The 24598-nt window shown below is 34.6% G+C and overlaps 1 protein-coding gene across 1 annotated transcript in view; it reads left to right on the top strand.

The window, feature by feature from the left end:
- Nucleotides 1–23627, top strand: part of LOC147380458 (protein RETICULATA, chloroplastic-like) — a 33752-nt gene extending 10125 nt beyond the window's left edge. The window contains exons 6-7 of the mRNA XM_086431694.1: nt 21303–21367; nt 22844–23627. Coding sequence (XP_086287820.1) covers nt 21303–21367; nt 22844–23037 — 259 coding nt within the window. The 3' untranslated portion in view covers nt 23038–23627. The remainder of the gene's footprint in view (nt 1–21302; nt 21368–22843) is intronic.
- Nucleotides 23628–24598: the final 971 nt, after the last annotated feature.

The following is a 24598-nucleotide window of genomic DNA, read 5'->3' as shown; positions in this document are numbered from 1 at the left end:
ATTGTAAGATTCCCCTACTGGGTAACTCCCTTGTTACTCACCCCTACGACATCACAAATTTTAAGCGCACTTGGTTTATGTGATCCTTCTGAGGAGACTCACTTTCATGGCTTTATAGATGATCAGTCCAAACTTCCAGAAAAGGAGCATGGGTACTACTGATGAGTGTTGAACTAGAGTTAGGTTTGAGTCTTTTATTGTCATTTTCTTATATAGCTACGAACACGGTATTATGTCGTTACTGTTTTATGTATATGTTAAGTGTATTAATGTTTGAGGTTACAAATCTGTTTTGTTGGGCAATGATCAGGTATGACATATAGTTATTTATTTGTCGTTTACGTTTATATATTGACTATCATGATATGGGTTATGTATCATGCCTCTGGATTCAACTTGGGAATCATGGGGGGTTAGGTTTTTGGGGTGTGACAACGTGGTATCAGAGCTCAATATTAGTTTCGAATGGGACGAGAGCTCTTCAGTGTCTAGAGGGCTGTTAGAGTTTAGATTGGATATAAGATTAGGAATAATAGGAAATTCCTTAAGAATATTAAGTACGAGACAATGGTCATTTGAGGAATTAATGGATTGAGTAGAATTAACTGAAATACTTTTGCATACATGAATGTTTGAAGTATAATTAGTACTCTACCTAGATTTTGAAGAATGTCTTTTGGTTTTGGTATAATTAGTACTCTACCTAGATTTTGAAGAACGTCTTTTGGTTTTGGAGAACTTACAAGGATCGTTTAAATTATAGATCTCATTAGATGACAGACATCGATGAGATACTTTCATTATTTACCCCCTTAGGAAATTATCAGATTGGGCAGAACTTTTAAAGATTATACATTTGTGAAAATTTTTAATATGGGATAAAAGCACTGCCTAAATAATTGTGGGAATATGTTGGATGAGAAAAAGACTTATGAGGATTATTGATTTTTCAGATTAGGTGAAATGAACAGGAGTAGAAATTCGTCGGGACCTATGACAAAGAGTCAAACATGTGGGAGAGATTTACCAGAGTCGAGGAAAGTTACAGAGATAGAACTTTTGATGGAAGCGATCTCCAAATTATCCCAGAACCAGACCCATATGGAAAAGAAACAATCGGATATGTTTGAAGCCCAAATGTTGATGATGAATCAATTAACAAAAAGATTAGAGCGGATATCAGAGATGTTCGACCATCATTTTAAGGATAAATCCCAAAATGGTCAGGAAGTAAAACCCCCACAATATGAAATACTACGGGAGGAAATGAAAAAAATGCAACCCCTTATCAAAGTTCAAAGGAAGGAATGCAATCGGGATTCAGTAGAAAACAAATGATTACGAAATTTGGAGATTTATGGGGAAAACAACCATAAATAAAAAGTGAGACTATAGAACTATCAACTCAAGAGATCGAAGAGTTTTGCAAGAAACAACAGAGTATACTAGCAAAACAATCAAAAGAAAGGGTTTTTGCATGTCATAAATGTCGCAAGTTGAGGCATAACAGACACCAATGTTCTTACCAACTTCAACCGATTAAAGATAAATGGCTTAATAAGATTTTAGACAAGCCAATTAAGGGAACTATGAGGCCACAAGATTTTAATAAAGCTAATAGCGTACTCCTACCACCCCAAAGAGACATGACTAACAATCGGAAGCGAAAAAGTATGCAAGAATCAACACAATTGCAAGAAGCACCAATAACTCAGGGGGAAAAGAAACACCTTAGATACTATGAATGTAAGGAACTGGGGCACCTCAAGAGAGATTGTTCTAAGGCACCACAAAGAACCAAGGATATATTACGAGCTAAAGCTAATGCTAGGACTCAAGCCAAATCTACAACTTCCTAGAATGTTACATGAGGTATGATTATAACTTTATTGTTTAACATGTTCTGTGATAGACTATGTATGTATATTTAATCATTAATTGCATATAATATTACAGAAGAATTAGAAATACCTATCATAGACATAGATAGACATATTTTATTGATAAAGTCAATAGGATACAAAATTGTGTCATTTACCATAATTGATAGCTCATTGAAAATGATAGTAACCACTTGAATTCTGAAGTATAGATTTTGTCGTATGAATGAATTGGATATTATCCATACACTTAAGATTTTGGAGTATGATCTATATAGCAAGATATTAAGACATGAATATGATGACAGCTATACATATTGTGATGCTGTGAAGATAAGGGATTTAGTGAATTTACTCTTAAGGTAAAAATTATGGAGACCAATATAATTGTTTGGTTGAGGATGAATAGTTAATGAGTTAGTCTAGGGTAAGTCAATGATAATGTTACGGTTAAATGTGTACTTGGGTAAATTGATTATGAATATGAATTCAGGAGAGGTGATTGATATTGATGACGATTACGAGTAGAATGATGAAGGCATCCTTTAATCTCTATCTCCTTGTGGTTTATTAGGTTCATGAAGGTAAAAGAAGTAAATTATATTGTTAAGGGTTGAAAGCTCTATTCAAGATATCATCATAAATATCTTAGTGTTGCTATTTAATTAGTGTAAGCAATTTGAAAAGTTATGAAATTTCCTTTCCTTGAGGATTGCTTATGATGAGAATTAAATTTGAAGAAGATTGCTTAGGCAATGCGATTAGGGAAGATGGAGTAAAAGATTTTATCGCTCTGGAAAATTCCTATGAAGGAAGAACGATGTTCTTAAAGGATTATTTAGGAACCTATAGAACCTAGGTGTGCAAACTGAAATGAAAATTTCCATGGAAGCTGGGTGACTTTGCAACCAATTCAAGTGTATTGCATGAACAATGTATTCATTAATTTAGGAATTTGATGATAATTTCAAGAGATCAGACACAAGAATGAGGTATGACGAAATCTCTTAGGACTTGAAATCTAGCATGATTCGAATACTTTAGTAATAAAGATTTTGGTTTCCTAAATATGTTGGGAGAATGAGAAGACGATTGAAGTTTTAGAAAAACCATTTACGTTTCTATGGGAAAACTTATGATGACTAGGAAAATATCATCGAACACTTAAAGTCATATTTCTTTATAATTTCATTTCTTAAGGATGTAATAATTTAGTTCGAGGTCAGCTGAGAGATATTCCTTAGACCGATAGAGTCAATAACTAGCAATGTCATTTTGATAAATAGAAGATTGTTTGTCATTAAAACAAATAAGGCATGCTATGTATTCTGATTTGGATAGCTTCCTAAATTGTAGGATCGTTAGTTCCTGATTTGGCTGATAAACCGCGTACCATAGTATGGGTAGAGATCATAATATTGAATGAATGAATCAGTTTCCAATTATTACTTACGACATAGAGGATGGTTACTAAGGTGAGATAGGAAGAAAAATGATTTGTTTGATCGTTCATTCAAATTCCAATTCGTTAAGGAATATGAAATTAAGGGAGCATAGAACCTTTGAAGAAGATATTATCAATTTAAGTTGCTATTTTCTTAGCAGTTGCAATTTAAAATTTCATAAATTTTCTTTGATGATTACGTATTTTGTGGGACTGATTTGTAAAGGAGAAGACTATGCTTGTTCATATGACAGTTAAGGATCTTCGATTTGTCAAAGAAATTCATGAACTCAATTAAGAAAATGAACTTGAGAGTTTGAATTTAATAATTCAAGTAGAAATCAGCATTATGATCCGCACTTTTTAAGTTATAGGATTGCAATTGAGTTATTGAAAAGATTGATGAAGCAATTTGATCGAACTAAAGATTAGTAATAGACTTGAAAAATCTAAATTGGGAAGAATCGAAATTGTTGAAATCGCATTGATGAACTTGCGATAGTTGGCAGAAAAATAATGTCAGAGTATAATGGTTGTCTTCACAAACCAATAATTATAATTTAAGGATGAACTTGTGGAATGGGGAATATAAATATCTTTGACTTGAGTTGATTGGAAGAAATGTGCCATACATGATTTCTGTTCTCCAATAAGAGTTAATTCATGATGATTATGATGTAAGTTTGGAAAAAATATCATGATAAGTAGAATCTGAAACGAAAGGTAAGAATATATTTGATTTGGATTTCAAACGTAAAAATCATTTGGAGATTATGATACATTCATAAATTTCGAGGACGAAATTTTCTTATTAGGAGGGGAGTTTGTAATGTCCCAAAATATATATATATATATATTAACCAAGTCAACCCATGTTGACTCAAGTCAAGTCAACTTTGGTCAAACAACTTTGACTAAGTCAAGTTGACTAAAGTCCATTTTTTAGGAAATTCTAAAAGAATTAGAATTTTTTTAGTATTATCTAAATATTTAAAATATCTAGATATTATTTGAAAATATCTAAATATTATATATTATTTGAAAATATCTAGATATTATTTAAAATATCTAGATACTATTTGAAACTATTTAGATACTATTTGGAAATATCTAAATATTATATGTTTTGAAAATATCTAGATATTATATTAGTTGATTTTTTCTATATAAAGAAGAAAGAGAAAAATAAGAAGAAGAGGGAAGAGAAAGGAAAGAAGGAAAGGAAAAGAAAGAAAAACAAGGAGTTAGGCCCTTTCAATTTTTTGATAGCCTTAGGAATATTTTAAGAAAAGAATTTATAAATTTTGTAGTTTAAAACATAATTTGTTTTATATTTCTGTTGTAGTAGTTTAAAAAAAAAAAAAAAAATTGGTTTGTAGTTATTCTCAACAGCATGCACACATTTTATAGATATTTATATTAGTATTTTTATGAGTTTAAAGAATATTAATAAGTGCTGCTTTGCTTAGAAATAATTTATTACATGTTTGTAGTTACTTTATACGTGTTTTATACGCATTTATACATGTTAAAAATAAAATACAGCAACTATGAAAGTTGCTGTTTTTGTATAAAATTTACACTATGCATATTAAATTGAATGCTCAAAACATTTGTTACTTATATGTACTTTATACGTTTTTTATACTTACTTTGTACTTGTCAAAAAGAAAGAGTTGTTGTATTTTTCATTTTGACAAGTACGTATAAGTAACAAATGTTTTGAGCATTCAATTTAATATGCATAGTGTAAATTTTATACAAAAACAGCAACTTTCATAGTTGTTGTATTTTATTTTTAACATGTATAAATGCGTATAAAACACGTATAAAGTAACTACAAACATGTAATAAATTATTTCTAAGCAAAGTAGCACTTATTAATATTCTTTAAACTCATAAAAACACTAATATAAATATTTATAAAATGTGTGCATGCTTTTGAGAATAACTACAAACCAATTTTTGTTGTTGCTGTTGTTGTTGTTTTTTTTTTTTCAAACTACTACAACAGAAATATAAAACAAATTATGTTTTAAATTACAATATTTAGAAATTCTTTTCTTAAAATATTTCTAAGGCTATCAAAAAATTGAAAGGGCCTACCTCGTTTTTCTTTCTTTTCCTTTCCTTCTTTCCTTTCTCTTCCTTCTTTTTTCTTTATATAGAAAAAATGAACTAATATAATATCTAGATATTTTCTAGATATTTTCAAATAATATATAATATATAGATATTTTCAAATAATATCTAGATATTTCCAAATAGTATCTAGATATTTTAAATAATATATAGATATTTTCAAATAATATATAATATTTAGATATTTTCAAATAATATCTAGATATTTTAAATATTTAGATAATACTAAAAAAATTCTAATTCTTTTAGAATTTTTTAAAAACTGGACTTTAGTCAACTTGACTTAGTCAAAGTTGTTTGACCAAAGTTGACTTGACTTGAGTCAATAGTGGTTGACTTGGTTAATAATTTATTTATTTATTTATTTTTTTGGGACATTACATTAATACTTATATATTTTTTTGTCATTAAGAATGTGCTCATTAAAGTTGTAACAAGTATTTACGCCCTCCAACTTGGATCTTACTCATCCTCAAGTAGGCAAAGTAACAATGAAATATGCATTGATTCCTTTTCAGAACACATCTTCATCTCAAACTCAGGAGAAGATCAAACACTAATAATTGAAAAGGAATTCTAACTAGGAAAATAAAACTAACAAGTATGGAGGTATTGCTCTCAACTAGAAGTGAAGCTAAGTGTCCGATAAATCAATAAGATCCAACACTTGGTGGGCACATTGTTATGAAATATTTTTTTGGCCAAGAATCCAATTCTCAATATTAGTAATCAAGGCAAGTCCCACTCACTATTCTACTTTTACCATATCTCAATAACTTTTTGAACTTGAGTGCATAGTGAATTGTAGGTTGACGTAGTGGAAGTGTGTGAATCAATAGATTTGGTTGATAAACAAGAAATAGTTTGGAAAAATATAAAGCAAAGAGCTAGAAAGGAATTAAGATAATGTAAAAGAGAATTAAATTGATTGAATTTCGTTTTTGAAGCTCCTTACGTAGATAACTTCATCATAACAACTTAGAAACCTTCTAAACTACTAAATATTTACATTCTTAATCTATCTATAACATAATAACAACTTCTAATTATAGCCTAAAGAAAAAAAAAAATGAAGTTAGACAAAAAAATATAAACTTGAAAACAAATTAGAAATTTCCTACTAGAACTAGAAAATAGAAATCCTACTAGAACTAGAAAGTAGAAATCTTACTAGATCTAGAAAATAAAAACCAAAAATAGAAACAAATCCTAATAGAATTCGGAAACTTCTTAGATTATAGATGTCTTACAACAAGCCCCTGTTCTTGAAGAAAACTCTTCCTGAGTTCAACACAGATAGAAAAACACCATCGTCAAGATAGTAAGGAAATATGTGCATATCTTCCGATAAGTCGACAATTTAATTATTATTGCTAATTTTCTTGAGGATGCAGAATGGATCTATCGTCTTGAACTTAGTTTGTTGTAAGTACCTATTGGAAAACGATCCTTACTATGGTAGACTATCACCAAATCTCTTTCTTCATAAGATTTGGAACGCCTATGCTTTACTCCAAGAAACACTCCACAGTAAACTACCAATCAAGAAAATCCTCAATGTGGAGTTGGCCATTGAATTGTGGAATGTTCGTCTTAAGCCAATATTCGATTTGATGGATTCGGGTGGGATAGGGATCGTTTTCATCCAAAAATTAAAATATATTTTTGGATATTGATTTGTGGAGGATATTGGGTGTTGGAAAAAATTCCGGAAGGGTGTACTAGATGGGGAAGGGATGGGATGGTTGAGAAAGCATGTAGGAGTGTCGTAGAGGTGAGACTGCAAGGTGGAGGGGTTGGGGTAATTGTGTGAGGATTGCAACATAGTTGAATTGGCCCAGTTGTGAGTTTGGCCAGGTGTTTTGGGGTTGGGAAATGGGATTATTGGAAGGATTTTTATGGGATGGTGATGGAGTATAGGTTTTAGGGTTTAGGGGAACATGGGATGCAATTTGAGCAAGATTGGAATTTTGGATAATGTCTAGGTTTTGAGGGAATTTGGCCTATTTAGAAGGGACTTCAATTTAGCCATAATTCTAGTCTCAAGCCTCTCAAATTGAGCTTCAAATTAAACTTCTAGATAAGATTTTGTGACAAAATCACCTTCACCATCTTTTATGGATCGTAGAAAGAGCTCTGATACTTGACGTAGCGGAAGCGTATGAATCAATAGATTCAATTGATAAACAAACAATAGCTTGGAAGAAAATAAAGCAAAGAACTAAAAAGTAATTAACATAAGTAAAAGAAAATTGAATTGATTGAATTTTGTTTTTGAAGCTCCTCATATAGCTATCTTCATCATAACAATTTAGAAACTTTCTAAAATACTAAAAATTAACATTCCCAATCTATCTATAATATAATAGAAACTTTATAACTTATTATAACTCAGTTTGGATACTTCTAATTATAGCCTAAAGTATAAAAATGAATTTAGACAAAAATAAAAACTTGAAAACAAACTAGAAACTTCCTATTAAAATTAGAAAATAGAAATCCTACTAGAACTAGAAAATAGAAATCTTACTAGATCTAGAAAATAGAAACAAAGTCTAATAGTATTAGGAAACTACTTAGAATTGTAGATATCTTGCGTCATGGGCTCACACAATCAAGGTTTGGTCCTCCTACCTTACTTCAAAAGTAACAACCACTAAGGATTGATTGGATTGACCAAAGGCATTGATTTAAACTCACTTTGATTTGTCCAAAATAACAAATAGTTTGGATGTTTGCTTTGATACCTCGCGGGTTTATTTGCGATATCCCAAATTGCCAACGTTTTTACAACAACTTTCATCCTACTTGTTTTTATTGGTCACAAACTAACACTAATCAACTCTGAGCATCTCATTCGATTCTTGTTTCTTTATTTCTTATCTTTCTTTATAAATGACCTATACAACGGTAACCCTTTTTGGTGTACTTGGTCAAATTTTCTAGTTCCTTCTATTTTTCTAGTAATCCTAGTTTTGTTTTCTTCTCTGAGAACCAAGTGAACAAGACGGTCATGGTTCATTGGGCTTGGCGTCTCTTAACACTCTAGGTGATCATCAAATCGACAATTATGGTATTATACCTTGACCTACAAGCGTGAGCCACATGTGAAGTGTGAGTTTTCAAGATTCAAGAGTTTTTGCAAATTGTCTAGTAGACAAGTAGTGAACTGGACTCATCCTGAAATTCACAAATTGAATTTTCTATATGCCTAATATTGATTTTTCACCACATGCCCTTTCTCATTATGGAATTCAATGACCTTTCAACAACTTAACAAATGAGTTTTTTTTTTTTCAATTTTGAGCACCAAAAAGAAAAAATTAAGGAAAAGTTTGGAATGGAAGATGAATCATTGCAAGAAGTGTCCCTCCTCCACCTATACTTGTTCGTTGTCCCCAATGAATGGACAAGGTAGGACTCATACACATTCATTAAATGATGGGATTTAAAGGACAACATTCATTCAAAAGGACTAGAGAATGGGAGAGACACAACCTAAGGTTTCTTCAATATTAGCACATGTACGCATTCCAAAGAGATACAGTAAGCCTCAAGGGATGCAAGAAAAAGGGCATGAATCTTGATAACAGGATCATAGAGTAACAATGAAACAAACTCAGAAGTGAAATCCTCTAAGTAGGGCTTCAAACATTTGCCTTTGACAGTGAAGGATTTGCTAGTCTTTGGGTTATCCACCTCCACCAAGCTATGTGAGAAAATAGTCTTGATAGTGAAAGGGCCAATCCACTTCGATTTTGGCTTACCAGGGAATGGATGTAACCTTGAGTCATGAGTAGAACTCTATTTCCAACTTTGAATGACTTCCTGAGAATGTTCTTGTCATGACAATCTTTCATTCTATCTTTGAAATCCAGGCATTCTCATAAGAGTCATTTCTAATTTTTTCCAATTCATTTAGTAGGAGTTTCCTTTGAACTCCATATTGATCTGGGCTGAAATTGAGTGTCTTGATTGCCCAATAAGCTTTGGGCTCCAACTCAATTGGCAGATGACATACTCTTCCAAAGACAAGGTGGTAAAGAGGCATCCCTGATGGAGTCTTATATGCAGTCTTGTGAGCCTACATCACTTTGAATAGTCTCATAGACCAATCCTTATGATCTGGGTTTACTGTCTTTTGAAGGATGTTCTTGATCTCTTTGTTAGAGATCTTGACTTGTCTGGTTCTCTGAGGTTGATAAGGGTGACTACCTTCTGGGTAATGTCATACTTATGCATTAGACTTTTAAAGGGCCTGTTGCAAAAGTGAGTTCCCCCATGACTTATGATGGCTCTGGAGGTGCCAAATCTAGACAAAATGTTCTCTTTTAAGAACTTCAGGATAACCCAATGGTCGTTTGTTTTGCACAGAATGACCTCTATTCACTTGGATACATAGTCTACTTTCACAAGGATATATAAATATCCAAAGGTGGGAGGGAAAGGGCCCATCGAATTGATGCCTCAAACATAAACATTTCAATGATGAGTATTGGGTTTAGGGGCATCATGTTCCTACGACTTATACTTCTCAACTTATGGCATGTATTACATGAAGAACAAAACATCATGAAACAAAGTATGCCAATAAAATCCTAATTGTGAAATCTTGAAAGTTGTCTTCTTGGTAGTGAAGTGGCCTCCACATGAAACAGAATGGCAAAAAGACAAAATGGACTAGAACTCAGACTCAAGCACAAAATGTCTAATTATTTGGTCTGATGAGTATTTAAATAAATACGGTTATCCCAGAAAATTTAGTGCTCTTAAGAAAAAAGCTTCTTTTGATCTTTTGTAGTCTAGTGGGAGGGAATGTGACCAATGACAAGGTAATTGGCTATATCAGCATGCCACAATACTTAGGAGATGGCAAACAGTTGCTCATTTGGGAATGTCTCAGCTACAGAGGACGTCTCAAAGGAAGTACTAGGATTAGTCTAGAGAGATGGTTGGCTACTACATTCACCATGGCCTTTTTGTTCTTGATCTTAATGTCAAATTCTTGCAAGAGTAGGATCCATCTACTGAGTTGCGGTGAAGCATTCTTGGATAGAAGCTACTTGAGAGCCTCATAATCAATATATAATATTACTTTGGACCCTATGAGGTATGACCTAAATTTATCCAAGGCAAGACAAATCGCTAGCAACTCTTTTTCTATTGTGGAGTAGTTGAGTTGAGTCGGCTAGCATAGTAGATCACATGGGGTAACTTGTTCCTTCGTTGTCCTAGGACTGCCCGTATGGCATAGTCACTAGCATCGCATATCACGTCAAATGGGATTGTCCAATTAGGGGGTTGGAAGATGGGTGTTGTGCTCAACAGGGTCTTCAACTTTTCAAAAGTTGTGATGATTCATCAAAGAGGAATCCAGTAACACACTATCCTTGGATAGAGGTTGCATAGGGCTTGGAGATCTTGCTAAAGCCCTTGGTGAATCTCCTACAGAACTCAACGTGCCCCCAAAAGGACCCAATGTCTCTAATATTCTTAGGGATTGGCATACGAGAGATGAGGTCAATTTCAGCTTTGTCTACCTCAAGCACTTGGAGGAGACAATGTGTCGGAGAACAATTCCCTTAGATACCATAAAATGGCATTTCTCCCAGTTCGACACCAGATTCTTCTCTTCAAGCTGAATCAAAACAACTTCTAGATAATGCAAGCAATCATTAAAAGAATCACCAAAGATTGAGAAATCTTCCATGAATGCCTCGAGGAAACGTTCAACCATATTAAAAAAGAGGCTCAACATACTTTTGAACCGAGGCGGGGGCATTGCAGAAAGGCATACTCCTATATGCAAAGGTTCCAAAGGGGCATATAACCATCCAAGAAACAGTAATGACCATGCCTAGCTAATAAGTCTAAGATCTGATCAATGAAGGGTAGGGGAAAATGGTCTTTCTCGTGACCGCATTCAATTTACTATGGTCGATGCACATCCTCCAATCGATAGTATGCCGAGTTAGAACCAAGTCAATTGTGCTCATTTTTCATGACTGTTATCCCATACTTTTTTAGTGACAACTTGGGTTGGTCTTACCCATTGACTGTTAGAGACGGGGTAGACATCTCAAAGCTTGAGGACCTCAGCCCTAACGACACCCTTTGTGTTTGGATTCAACCACCTTTTCTCTTCTTAGGTGGGTTTGACATTTTCTTCAAGGTGAATCCAATTTGTGCAAATTGTGGGGTTTATTCTCTTTAGGTCTGCTATAGTCCACCATAATCCGGTCTCGTGTTTTCTAAGGACATCTAACAATCTAGCCTCCTGGTCTTGAGTAATCTCAGATGAAATGATGACTGGAAAGGTCTCCTCTTGGCCCAAACAAGCATATTTCAGCTCAACAGGTAAGGGCTTAAGGTCAAGTTTTAGAAACTTGATAGAGGATAGATGCTTGGTCTCAGGTGTGGGTAATCGTTCAAACTTGGACCTCCACCTATTAGTATCCAGCAAGGGTGTAGATTCCAAGAGGGCAATCATGTCTCTCATGGACTCCTCATTATCAAAATCCTAGAAGTACACTAGGCATACTTCTAAAGGGTCCATGGAACTTATTTGAGGAAGACTATCTTGGGCAAAAGTCTTAAGTAGATCTATTTCTTGGATGTCCTCATGGTCATTGGGTAGCCTGCAACATGGAAATGTTTAACTCAACTGCCATATTCCCAAATGACAGTTTCATTATGGCATTCCGACAATTGATAGAGGGCATTGGAGGTGGCTAGAAAAGGCCTACCCGAGATGACAGGAATTTGTGAACTAGCATTGTGCATCAGTTGAGTGTTCAGCACTATGAAGTCCATCAGAAAATACAACTTGTCAACTTGGATAAGTACATCCTGAACTATGCTTCTTGGGATCTTGACTGGTAAGTCTTCAATTGGCAAAGTCACCTGGGTTGTTTTCAATTCTCCCAATCCTAATTGCTCACTCAAAAAGTAAGGCAATAAGTGAACGTTCACACCAAAATCAAGCAATGCTTTCTCAATCTGGTAATTCACCAATTACACAGGATGTGGTGGGTCAACCTGGATCCTTGTATTTTGGTGGGCGGTTGTGTTGAATTAGCACACTTGTTCAGTTAGAAATGCTTTCTTCTGAGCATTCATCTTTATTTTGACGGTGCACAAGTCTTTCAAGAATTAGCATATGATGGTCCATGTTTGATTGCATCAATCATGGGGATGTTCACCTTGACTTGTTTGAAGTGCTCTAAGATCTCTTGATTTTGGATTGTTCTTTTCTCTTGGTACAATCTTTTGAGGAAATGGAACAATTATAGTGACTAATTTCACTTCCTTGAGGTTGGAAGTATTGGACTCATTGGTTGAAGCTTCGTATTGGCCTTTTTGAATTTGGGGTTTTTGGGTCAGGCAAGGGTTAGGCAGGAAATGTACCTTTTCAACCTTTTCCCAACTCTGGGCATTCTCCACAAATGGTTGAAAGAATTCCCAAGCTTCATCAGCTATTTGGTTAGGAACTCCTCATAGCACATGGTCTCAACCAATTGCAAGGTGGAAGATGCGAGTCCATTGTAGAAGAAGCCAAGGAAACTCCATTGGTTAAAGTTATGGTGGGGGCATTTTTGGAGAAGCTCTTTAAAGCTATCCCAACATTGGAAATATGACTCATGTTCCTTTTGGGTAAAAGTCACAAGTGCTCTTTTGAGGGCATTGGTCTTATGAGTGGGAAAAAACTTCTTTAGAAATTCTTTTGTCATATCTCCCCATACCAATTGATCTTGGTCTTAGGAAGTGAAGCCATGCTTTGGCTTTCTCCTTTAAAGGAGAATGGGAAGAGTTTGAGGCAGATAAAGTATTCAGTTATATTTTGAAAGTGCACGGTGGCACAAATCTCCTCAAACTCTTTAAGGTGGAGATAGGCATCTTCAAACTCAAGCCCATGAAATGTAGGGAATAAGTGGATTACTCCTGGTATAATATCAAAATTGTGACCTTGATTGAAGGGGGGAGGACAATGCATGATGGAGCACTAAACCTAGTGGGTAGTAGGTAGCAAGCATGGTTTAAAATCTCTTTTCAATCCTATGTTTTGAGCTTTTCAACAACCGAAACATTCCCGATACATTGCCGAAACATTAGATACGTTTGGCACATTAATTTTTAGGTTTTAATAGAATTCTTTTATAGAAGACTATGGTCAAGGGGTATGCAATCAGTTTGAAAACATTGGGTGTATCAAATATTTATTAAAATGGAGGGATTTCATTTAAATAGTGCAGTCTTTCATAATAGACAAAGGTTAAGGGCATTGAATTGTTCATCGTTCAAAAACCAAAACAGCCCTGCCCATCATTTCTTTGAGAATGTAAGGACAAATAGAAAAAACAGAGAAGAAGAAGAAAAAAGGAGGAGGAGGAGGTAGCTAACACCGAGAAGAGCTCGGCGTGACTTTGGCGTGTCAAGGTATCTCTTTCTTTCTCTTTCCTTTCTTCTTCTCCCCTCTCCCTTTCCTTTTCCTTTTTGATTTCACACAGAAATCACCGAAACCACTTAATATTTCGTTTTCTCTGTTGTTTCGTCTCGGTATGCCAAAAAACTGAAATGTTTTGTACGAAACATTATGAAATGGGATGATATTTTGAACCATGGTAGCTAATGCGGAACACATATCAAGTCAACAATCAAGGGTTCTGATGAAAATTTTGTAATTATTTAGGTTTTCACTTATTTGGGTCTAGATTTATCATTTTATAGTTTTGGGTTATTTTAAATTAATTAATTATTTAATTTTCTATTTTAGGGCTTTAATTTTATGTTTTTCGGGTTCTTTTGATATTTTATTGGCCCAATGTCTTAGTATAATATTGAGGAGCAATTTAGTAATTTAAGTTTGTCTTTTATTTAAGTTTATTACGATTAAAAATTTAGGAGAAAAAGTTGCGAAAATTAGGTTATTTGTTTGGTGTTTTAGTTTGATTAGGACTCTTAAATTTATTTTCTTTATATAGATTGTATTAGTGTTTTTTTATTTATTTATGAGGAATGATGAATAAAAAGAGAGCTTGAACTTTATCTTACCAACAATGAGTGTGGTGTGAGGCCATTTTGGAGTGAGGCTAATATAACACTCCTTTCTTTTAATCTTTATTTTATTTTTTCTATTCTTTTGTTTTTTTATATTTTCTTTTAGTTCCTTGTTCTTCATTTTTGGAACCTCTATCTTGATTCTTGATTCTTAATTCTTGAAACCTACAAACCTCGACCCTTAATCATTTCCTTACCCTACAAACCTTTAACCATTTTCATTAGGATTGTGATCATACTTGCAAAAAGTAATAATTAAATTACCTTAAACCTTACCTCCAACTAAATACCTTAAACCTTACCCTAATCCCTAAACCTTCTTTTAATCGAAATTTCAAAATGTTGTAATTGGAAAACTTCGTGTTTTACATTTCAACATATAGCCAATTGAGATTTCACTATTGTTGCCCAAATCCTAAACCAAATTCCCTAAGCCCTCTTATTTTTTTCCCCCCCTCACTATCTTGCATCAGTAGAAAAGTTTAAATCTCGTTTCGTTATTTCTATTTTTTTAAAAACCAAAACGATACCGAAATATTCCGAAACATACGAAACATTCCGAGACATAAACTTAAGCATTTATAGTGGTCTTTCAAAAGATATCTAAGTCAAGGGGCATGCCATTTGTTTAAAAACATAGGGGTATCTTAAATATTTACAAAATGTGAAAGGGGGTTGCATAAATGAGTTAGTCTTCAAGAGAAAACCAATGTCAAAGGCACTTATAACCTTGAGAACACGGGTTTCACTCTCTGTAGACACCCCATTTTTGCGATCGTCTAATTCGACAACTCGTCACCCAATTGTCACAGATCCCTAATGATGAATGCATCATACATGCGAAGAGCTAAAAGCTCGTGATAAGTCCTTTCCCAGTCCTACCCTATTCTCTCTTCTTAGAACGCACAACTTAGAAATTACGCACTCTTAGGATCACTGTAGATTCAAACTCGACGTAGAAAGTACGCTTAGGATCATCACCCATTCGATAACCTAGAAACCTCACAATACTAGGAAAATACAACATTGAGACTTAAAAAGAATCACATTGCGATCAAACAAAATTGTTCACCAAAATTCAGAAAAACTGACAAAATGATGAAAATACCCTTCTCGGGTCCCATAGGCCTGTTAATAGATATTCGAAAATCTGAATTCGATTCGAAAAATCTGATATTATTCGAATTTTTCGGATATCGAATTCGAATTCGGATGTTATTTTAAGATTCGAATGAGTTTCGGATACGAATTCGGATGCTACGAAATCCGATTCGATAGTATTCGCTCCGATTTAAATATATGTATTAATGCTACACAACTAAACTTATCTTTCAAATCTTTATCTTCTCTCTCAACCAAAAACGCAAGAACCAGCAATGGTGGGTTTTGACTATGCGGGCTCCATAACCACCCTCTTCTTCAACCGGCGAGCATCCAGGTAGATACTTCCCCTCTCTCTCTTTCTTAAAGTAAAATTAAAACCCTATTTTTTCGATTGTGCGAGCTCCATAAACATCATCTTCTCCAGCTTGTGAGCATCTAGATAGATACTTCCTCTTTCTCTCTCAAAGTAAAACCTATTTTTTTCCCTTCAAAATCCATCGGCTTCAACCTCAAACCAAAATAATCTTGATTTATTTTTTGAAAATCCATATCGTCAATGTTGATGTAAAAAGTACTTGATGTTTAGTTCAAATTTTTCATCATTTTTTTTCAAAAATCAAAGTTTATTTAATTTTAAGACTGAAATAGGTTGAAGATTACGACTTTTGAAGTTGAAAAGAATAGGAAAATCAATTTGTTTATTACAAATTGAAGATGATGGTATAGATCGAATCTAATTTTTGTAGGTTTTTATCAGATCGGATATTATCGAATATTCGATATATTTTTCAAATTCGAATTCGAATTTTGGTTAGTGATATCCGATAGGATTTGAATTCGAATTTGGATATTAATATTTTTTTCGGATTCGAATTCGGATATGGCACTATCCGATCGGATACCTACCCGTTGACAACTCTAGGGTCCCATACCCACAGGTGACTTCCCTTCCATCCTCCTTTATCTTCCACAACCCACACCTCAGCTTTATTCTTCATGATTAACATCCCTCCACGATCCCCACATTCATCATCTCTATCTCCTTCCAATGCTCCAGTAGCAGCCCCGACCTTTTATAGCTCCTTCTCACTCTCTTCCTTAATTTTTGCAACCCCCCACTCACCTTATTTGACAACAATTAACGTTCCTCACAACTCCTTCTCAGACCCCACCTCCATTAGCAGCCTTACCTTCGGCTACTCCTCATGACAACACCCTACCTAGACACTCTATTCTCCCTTCTCCTTTCTCTTTTATTCCCATCTGAGCCAACTACATCTGACCTCACCTTTGTATAGCAGCCACAAACCTCCCCTTAATTCTCTCAAATTTTAACACCCAACCGAACCTTCCCACCACAAAAAATCATAGTAACCATCATATGTACAGCAGCCCTTTCGACCATCATCAACTCTTGCATCACCTCAACTTTTTAGCTTGGCCTTGCTCGGTTTTTGCACCCAAGCCATCGCAACGTTTCGCCTTGGGGCTTTTTCTGAAGGGATCCTCAATAATCGGACCTCAAGGTGAGTCACCTTTATTTTTATATTATTCAAGTTATTTTTACCAATTTAACTAGGTGCAAAAGATACCAAAAACACAAAAAAGGGGGGGGGGGGGGGGGGGCGGAAATTATTTTTAAAACTTAGTGAGTCAACTCACTATTTTGATTCATAGTCAAGATTTTTTTTATTTAGAATTTTTTTCGCTTCTTAAACTCCAATTTTTATCAAATCCAAAATCCCGAGTCAACTCCTTGACTTTAACAAGTTTTTCAAAATTTCATCAAATCGTGTATTTCGAATTACGTTCGGTTTGATCCCAAAAGATATCTGGGGTATATAGGCAACCTGGGAAGTCACTCCAGGCCCGACCACTACAAAATCTTTTTTTTTTATCCATTAATTTTCTTTTTATTTTATTTTATTTATGAGTTAACTCGGTAGGTTTTTTCAGTTTAATTTGAATATCTCAATTTGACTTTGACCAAGGTCTTTCTAATTTGACGTGGACTTTGACTTTTAACTTTAGTTCCCCCATTGACCATAGGATAGTCTTGGATAACAGTAGAGACCAATTTTTTGATCGGGCGGGTTCAATGTTTAATACCTTCTGAAGCCCGTAATTTGACTCCTTACCCATTGTCTTTATCGTAGATCAACCCGAATTCCATTCAGAATCATTTTATGGTTCCTAGACCTAAACTAGGTGACGACTCCCAAACACCGGGATTCGTGTTTTCCAACGGATTTTCCTTAAGGGCACTTTCACTCTGAAGTCTCATTTCACAAACATCAAACCAGAAAAAGAAGAAGAAAAAGAAAAAGGAGGGAAAGAGCTTACCTGAATTTCGGTGATCCAGGTTTCTCTCTATATCTCTTTCTCTATAGATCTCTCTATCTCTAGATCTATCACTCTCAATTTTTTCTTTTTTTCTTATTTGGCTTTTTAGGTTTTGTTCAAACGAAACATTTCGATACAAACAATACAAATCGAACCATTGGTGGATCAATAGATTATTGCATGTTTCGTTTTGGTAAGTTGAAATTCCGAAACGTTTTGTACGAAAACAAAACGAAATTTAAAACCATGGTAGGTAGTCTCTCAATGTTTTAGGTTCATACCTTACAAATGAATTCTCCATTCTTGGCAGTGCTTGCCTTCTAATTTGGGGCCTAGCCTCCTCACCTTGGTTACTCTCACGGTACGACATTGTTGGAATATAAGTTGAATCCCCACTTCCAGAAATAAGCAAATTATCAAAGAGACCATCAATAGTTTTTTCTTGATTTCTTTGCAACCTATTTTTACAATCACGTACACATATGTTCATCAAAATAGTGTTACAACCAAGCAAGTTCCGCTGTTTGCCAAATGGGCTATATATATAGGGTCAGGTTCGGCATCCAACATTAGGGAGCCAATTTTGTCCTATGTGGCCTAAGTTTCGGATTGAGCTGATTTTTTGTGAGGATGATCTCCTCACCATAGTGATCATCCTCACAAAAAATAAGCCCAATTGGAAACTTCTAAGTTGATCAAAAGTGGTTTACAAATTTTCGGTAAAAAATCGACGGTCCACATTCTATTGATGGGGTTAGAAGGTTTAGATTGGGCTGATTTTTTATGAGGATGATCTCCTCATCATAGAGATCATCCTCACAAAAAGTCAGCTCAATTTGAAACTTTTTAGCCACACAGGACAAAATGTTGGCTCCCTAACGTTGGCTGCTGAACCTGATCCATATATATATATATATATATAGGGTTGGGATCCGTTGACTCCTAAGAATGACTCATGAAAAAAATGCATGATCCCAAATCCCAACCCGTTAAACACAAAATCCAATGGTTGAGATTTATGAGTATCTTGATAACTCAAATCTCGGAGATACTTATCCTGAGGATAAATCTCAACCATTTGATTTTGCATCTGAAGGGTTGGGATCATGTGTTTTTTCATGAGTCATTCTTAAGAGTCAAGGGATCCTGATCCATATATACATGTAAGTGGTGGATGTAGTAAACCCTTGTTCTTGAATACTTGATTGTCAATCCCCAGCAACAACGCCAAAAGCTTGTTACAACTTTAATGTGCACATTCTTAATGACAAAGAAATACAAGGATGTATCCCTCAACTCAATAAACCATGATTAAAACACTAAATTCCCTAGACACAAAATGATGATGTAATAAAGTCTGGGAGAGCTAACTATGGTGTCAAGTTGTAGACGAGTAATAACTTGGGGAGTGTTAACTATGTTGTCAAGTTGTAGACAAGTAATACTTGGGAGTACCCAAGGTCATTTCCACACAGATTGAGATGATAAATAAGATGCTAAGATTTCCTACAAGTATAAAACAAAATAAGTGGAAAAGAATATGGGTGAAGTATAAAATGTTGGTGTGGGTATGCTATGAATGCAAATAGATGAGAGAGAATGAAATTAGTACAAAAAATGTAGTAAAAGTAAATGGAAATAGTTTAAAGATAAAATCAAGGATACGAGGTGTTAGGATATTGAGATTAGTCTAACATTTCCTTTTTTAATACTTTTTGAGTGAAAATAACAAGGGGAAGGACCAACTAAAGAGACGTCTTCCCTCCAAAGATAAACATTAAGCCCATAAAAGTGTAAGGTAAATTTCTTCCACAAAGGTATTTTAAGCTATAAAGATCAAACTAGAATAACCTAGTGTGCGAGTGTTTTGTGTATTTTCCAAGTACTTATGATATATATATATATATATATATATATATATATATATATTTGTTACAATGAGGGTGTCTGAACCCATAAGCCTAACTACCAAGGGGAGGCAACTAGGCTCTTCGAGCATTGTATCTTGCCCAAATCTCTTGAGTACATACAATACCCCACAAATCATACATGCCACGTAAATTAGGATAGATTTCTGTGGGTGCTCAAAACATCAATAAAGTGGAAGAAATTCTTGTACAATTAAACCTCCATGGTTGTGAATATACTCAAAATCTTATAAAAGTGAGAAGGAATAGTCATCATCTCAAGTCCCAATTAATAGGTTAACTAATCATGGTGGAACTAGTCGTGGAAGCAAGTGAAGATGTTATAGAAAAGAAAAAGGAGATTTGGTAGGTAAAGAGTGAGAAAAAGGGTTTGTGAAAAGAAGACTAAAGAGGGGAAGAAATAGTCAAAGGTGTTTTCCCAAGTTTTTCAAAATAATGCTAGGGGAAAAAGAGAGCTCAAAAGAGATAATGAACTTGAACTAAAAGGGGAATAACGTGTAGGTAAAAAGAAAAAGTAATGTCATCTCAAAATGAGTGAATGGAATGAATCCACATGGCTAGAGATGATGTTGATGAAGCCTTTTATATGATCCCTAGCTCCATGTATTGCAAGATTGATTGTTTGGCTCTTAGTGCTTCACATTCTCCATGCACCAAAGAAAAATCCTCAATTAAGATAATTAGGCTTTGCATGAAACCTACATGAAGTGCATGAGAATGCCTAAATATACCTCAAGATTTGCAAATAAGTCTGTAATGTGATGGTGCATGGGTTTACGTGTAACTTGGGAGACTTATGGAGAGAATATGCCATGTATCCATTCTTATTGGATTAGTCCTTAAGAACCACAAGCAACTAATAGCAGATAATTTTATCTTGTTTTGATTGATCGATCATTTTATTCTCTTCCTTAACGATATATCTGCAGGGAAATAGAACTGTAGATTTAGTTCTCTTGTTGCAAACTAATCACTTCAATGAGCTCTAGATCTTAGTTTCTTAGTATCTTCTCAAAGAAGATTACCTAAAATTGCCCACTGCAGACCTTTTTTCTTATGATATCTTTTGATCAAATGGGGCAATTTTGGATGATTCTATCGTCAACTAGATTATTTGGATACTATTTGTGATTCAAATACAATGTCCTTATTGGTTGAAGAGGTTCCTGTACAATGTGATCCCAGTCATATAATTTTGACCATGAACGTATGATTTTGACCATAATTGAAAGTAACATCATTTGGTTTTCAAGATTAGAAACTGATTGTGAAAGATTCATAAGACCTCGTATTTGTATTCAAATATACACACTGCAAAATTGTTTTTTCTCCTTTTTTTGATTTTCTGATTTTCTTTTTCGAGCACACTTGATTCCTCACTATATTTCCTTTTTACGTTGTCAGGAACATAAAGAAATCAGAAGAAGACATACCTGTGCCACCTCTACTGAAAAGTGCAGCTCTTTGGGGTATGTTGACTCATTTTTAATGATAATTTGCATAGGTGTTACTTTATTTATTTATTTAAATGTTAGGATAATCTTGAATCAAGTCTTAGTCAACGAGCTGATGTGGACATAATTTTTCTCATTACTCATCCGTCACTTTTCTAATGCTCTGTAAATAGTTGTAATAGTTTTGGGTCTACTTGATTAGGCTTTTTTACGATTGATAATTATGACCTTTTTACTGCTCACATTTCTAGATGTTGCTTCTAACTTCAACAAGACAAAAAATAATCGTTTTTTGGGAATAAAAAAGATAAAAGAAAAAAAAAAGGCAAATAACTGAGGAACTAAAAACTAAAAGATGGGTTCAATAATAATGTGTCAACTGATCTACAAATTAGATGGTTAGGTACTTAGGTTCATCCATTTATATCCAGAAGAAAAAAAAATTCTACAAATTAGATGGTTACAAATAAGATCAACAGTTTGATCCTCTTCCACAGCATGGGAGACTCATAGAATGTAAGCCACATCCTGTTGAATGTGTGCCAGATGTATGGGACAAGCTGGAGTGGTGGACTTCATCTCCCCTGCTTGTCCTGAACCAAGTATTTCACATCTGATATATGTACTCGACATGAAATGTTTTAACTACCAAGTAATGAAGTGGGCTGCCTTCTGCTTCTCTACTCATTAGATAGCAAACAACAAAGATGGTGCTATTTACCTGGGGTTCCAGTTCTTCTGTCAATATGCTTTCTGGGTTTATAATATGACCGAGTCTTTTAGGTGCTTGGGATCATTGTCACCAAGTCGGGGTTCGGGAATAAGTTGGCAAGGGAAAATTTTGAAAAATACAGTAAAATTGGAAAAATCGAGCTAGGTTTAGGACCGTGTAATTGTTCCTACTAGGTTGTGTTCTCATATTATGTAATCAAATACCATGATAAATTACAACAGTAAATCTGACCCCATATTAAATTAGAACAAGCAACCACAGGACACAATTAAGGTCTATTGTTCAAAATATAAAAAAGATTACAATAATGAGTGCAAGCTAAGATTCATTAACCGTTCATAATCAATGTTGTCTTCATTTGCATCCTTATTATCTAACACTACATCGGTAAAATGATCACCACCGTCTTTATCATGGTCATCTCTTACTAGTTGCATCAAAGGTCATCTGTTTTTTTTTTTTTTTCTCCGATTTAGTCACAAAGTTTGTGATTTAATCGTGAAGTTTGTAAATGTCGAGACTTAATGAAAAAGACCTATTTAAATCAGTGAAGGAAAATCTCATGATTTAATCGTGACTTTTTCAAAAAGTCGTAGATTTTGGCGACTTTGCTTAGATATGTTAAAGTAGTAATATTTAACTAATTCAACCTTGGTGATCCATTTTATCTATTAGGTCCAATGCTGAAATAATATTTGTGGGTTTTTAAAGACATTTCTAATTCATTCTTTCTATTCTCTTCTACTAATTGACTTCAGGTGTATTTCTCGCGGTTTCTTCAAACACTCGCTACCAGATTATAAATGGACTAGAACTTCTTGTTGAATCATCGCCTTTGGCAAAACGGGTTCCTCCTGTTGCATTGGCATTTACTGTAGGTGTCCGATTTGCTAACAATATTTACGGTGGCATGCAATTTGTAGATTGGGCCAGGTGGAGCGGCTGTCAATAACAGTAAATATTTGCATTTCTAGTGAGGTTTGCAAAAAACTAACCAAGAGAAGAAGTTGTATACTTAAGAGGGCTTAGTTTGTCTTAATTGATCATGCCTGCTGTTTTGTGGGCTTTCAATTAGTCCCATAGTATGAATCGTTCTAAAGAAGCAGGAATTTTTGAAGTTCTTTGGGGAGTGGTGTGAATTGTTTGCTATGTTGGTGAAAGAAATGATGAGATTAGGAGACGGTGCGAATTTGATGTTGTCTATGCGAGAACCAGAAAGCAGCATGAGACACAATTTATGAGGTTTGGCAAGATGATGTTCTTTCACCATTACCCTGAGAATCAAGTTTATTATCAGTCTCACTTCCTCTGAAAGAAATTTTATATTGTCCTTGTAGAATAATCGGAGTTTGTTATGAATATGTACATTATACAATTGTGAAACTTCCCCTAGGGTAGATGGTTGCAAATTTGAGTAAAAGAGTCCTCAAAAAATATGGATCAGGTATCCACCCCAACTTGGGCAAGGGCTGAGTCATTCCCCCACAACTTCTTTGTCGATTCAATGCAAAGCTATAACAGTAAGTATCACTCCTTGGTGTATGTTTCCTTTCTGCCAACACAAACATAATTTCACCCACTGACCCCATGCACATCTGGTCCACCTAATTCAGTTGATTGGTGATTTGTGGCCATAAATTCCGTCTTTTTTCATGGGTGTTCTTAGTAGGGGTGTGCACAGTTTGGGTTGTGGAAAATAGGTTTTTCCCCCAAAGCTAATCGCCAAACCCATCATCCTCAACAGATTTTTCAAACACAGTTGGATAAAAACAATGAATTTTTTCGGATGATTTAGAAATTCCCTCCATGTTTTGCCAAGTATTAGAGATACTCATATGTTTTAAAACTGATGACATACCACCTTTGACCTCATTCTCCTTGGAAATACTTTTATATAATGACTTAAGGCTCCCATCTTCAACTTCTAGCCACAAATCTTCAAGCTTCTGAACCTCATCTTCAATTTCTTTCACTTTCCCTTCAACCTCTTTTGGAAGACCCTTGATTTTTTTCACCCAAAAATTCATCTTCTTTACTTTCCAAAAGCCCTATCCTTATGTTGAGGCTTGAAGATTGAAGGACATCCATGAGCATCCATTACAGCTCTCCAATTCCCAACCTTCTCTAAACTTAGTTTCATGTTAATGATGCAAGCTCAAACCCTCTGGTTTGATCTACATCTGCAAGCCTTGCAATTACATTCTCCATATCTCATGATCTTAGATGCCTAAGATGATGGGTTTGGGAGAGGTTGAGGATGGTAGGTGTGGAGGGAAAATCTGCTGAGGACGGTTGGTTTGGTGACGAGTTGTGGGGAAAAAATTGTTAAAATCAGATCATCACCCTCTAGATATTATCATAGGAGGAAAAAATTACATGCATCCTTGTGTATCGGTGCTAGTTACAGAGAGGACTTGAAGACATACAAGATCTTTTGAAGACTCCACATTGGAAATTACATGTGGGTTGCATTTGGATAAAGCTGGGTTTCTTGGTTGAGTTAGAATGATCAA

This window comes from Akebia trifoliata, unplaced genomic scaffold, assembly GCF_017979445.1.
Source record: "Akebia trifoliata isolate Shusen 1 unplaced genomic scaffold, ASM1797944v1 Contig01400, whole genome shotgun sequence".
NCBI lineage: Eukaryota > Viridiplantae > Streptophyta > Magnoliopsida > Ranunculales > Lardizabalaceae > Akebia > Akebia trifoliata.
The sequence above is the reverse complement of the archived record's forward strand: the minus strand, read 5'-3'. Positions and strand labels throughout refer to the sequence as shown.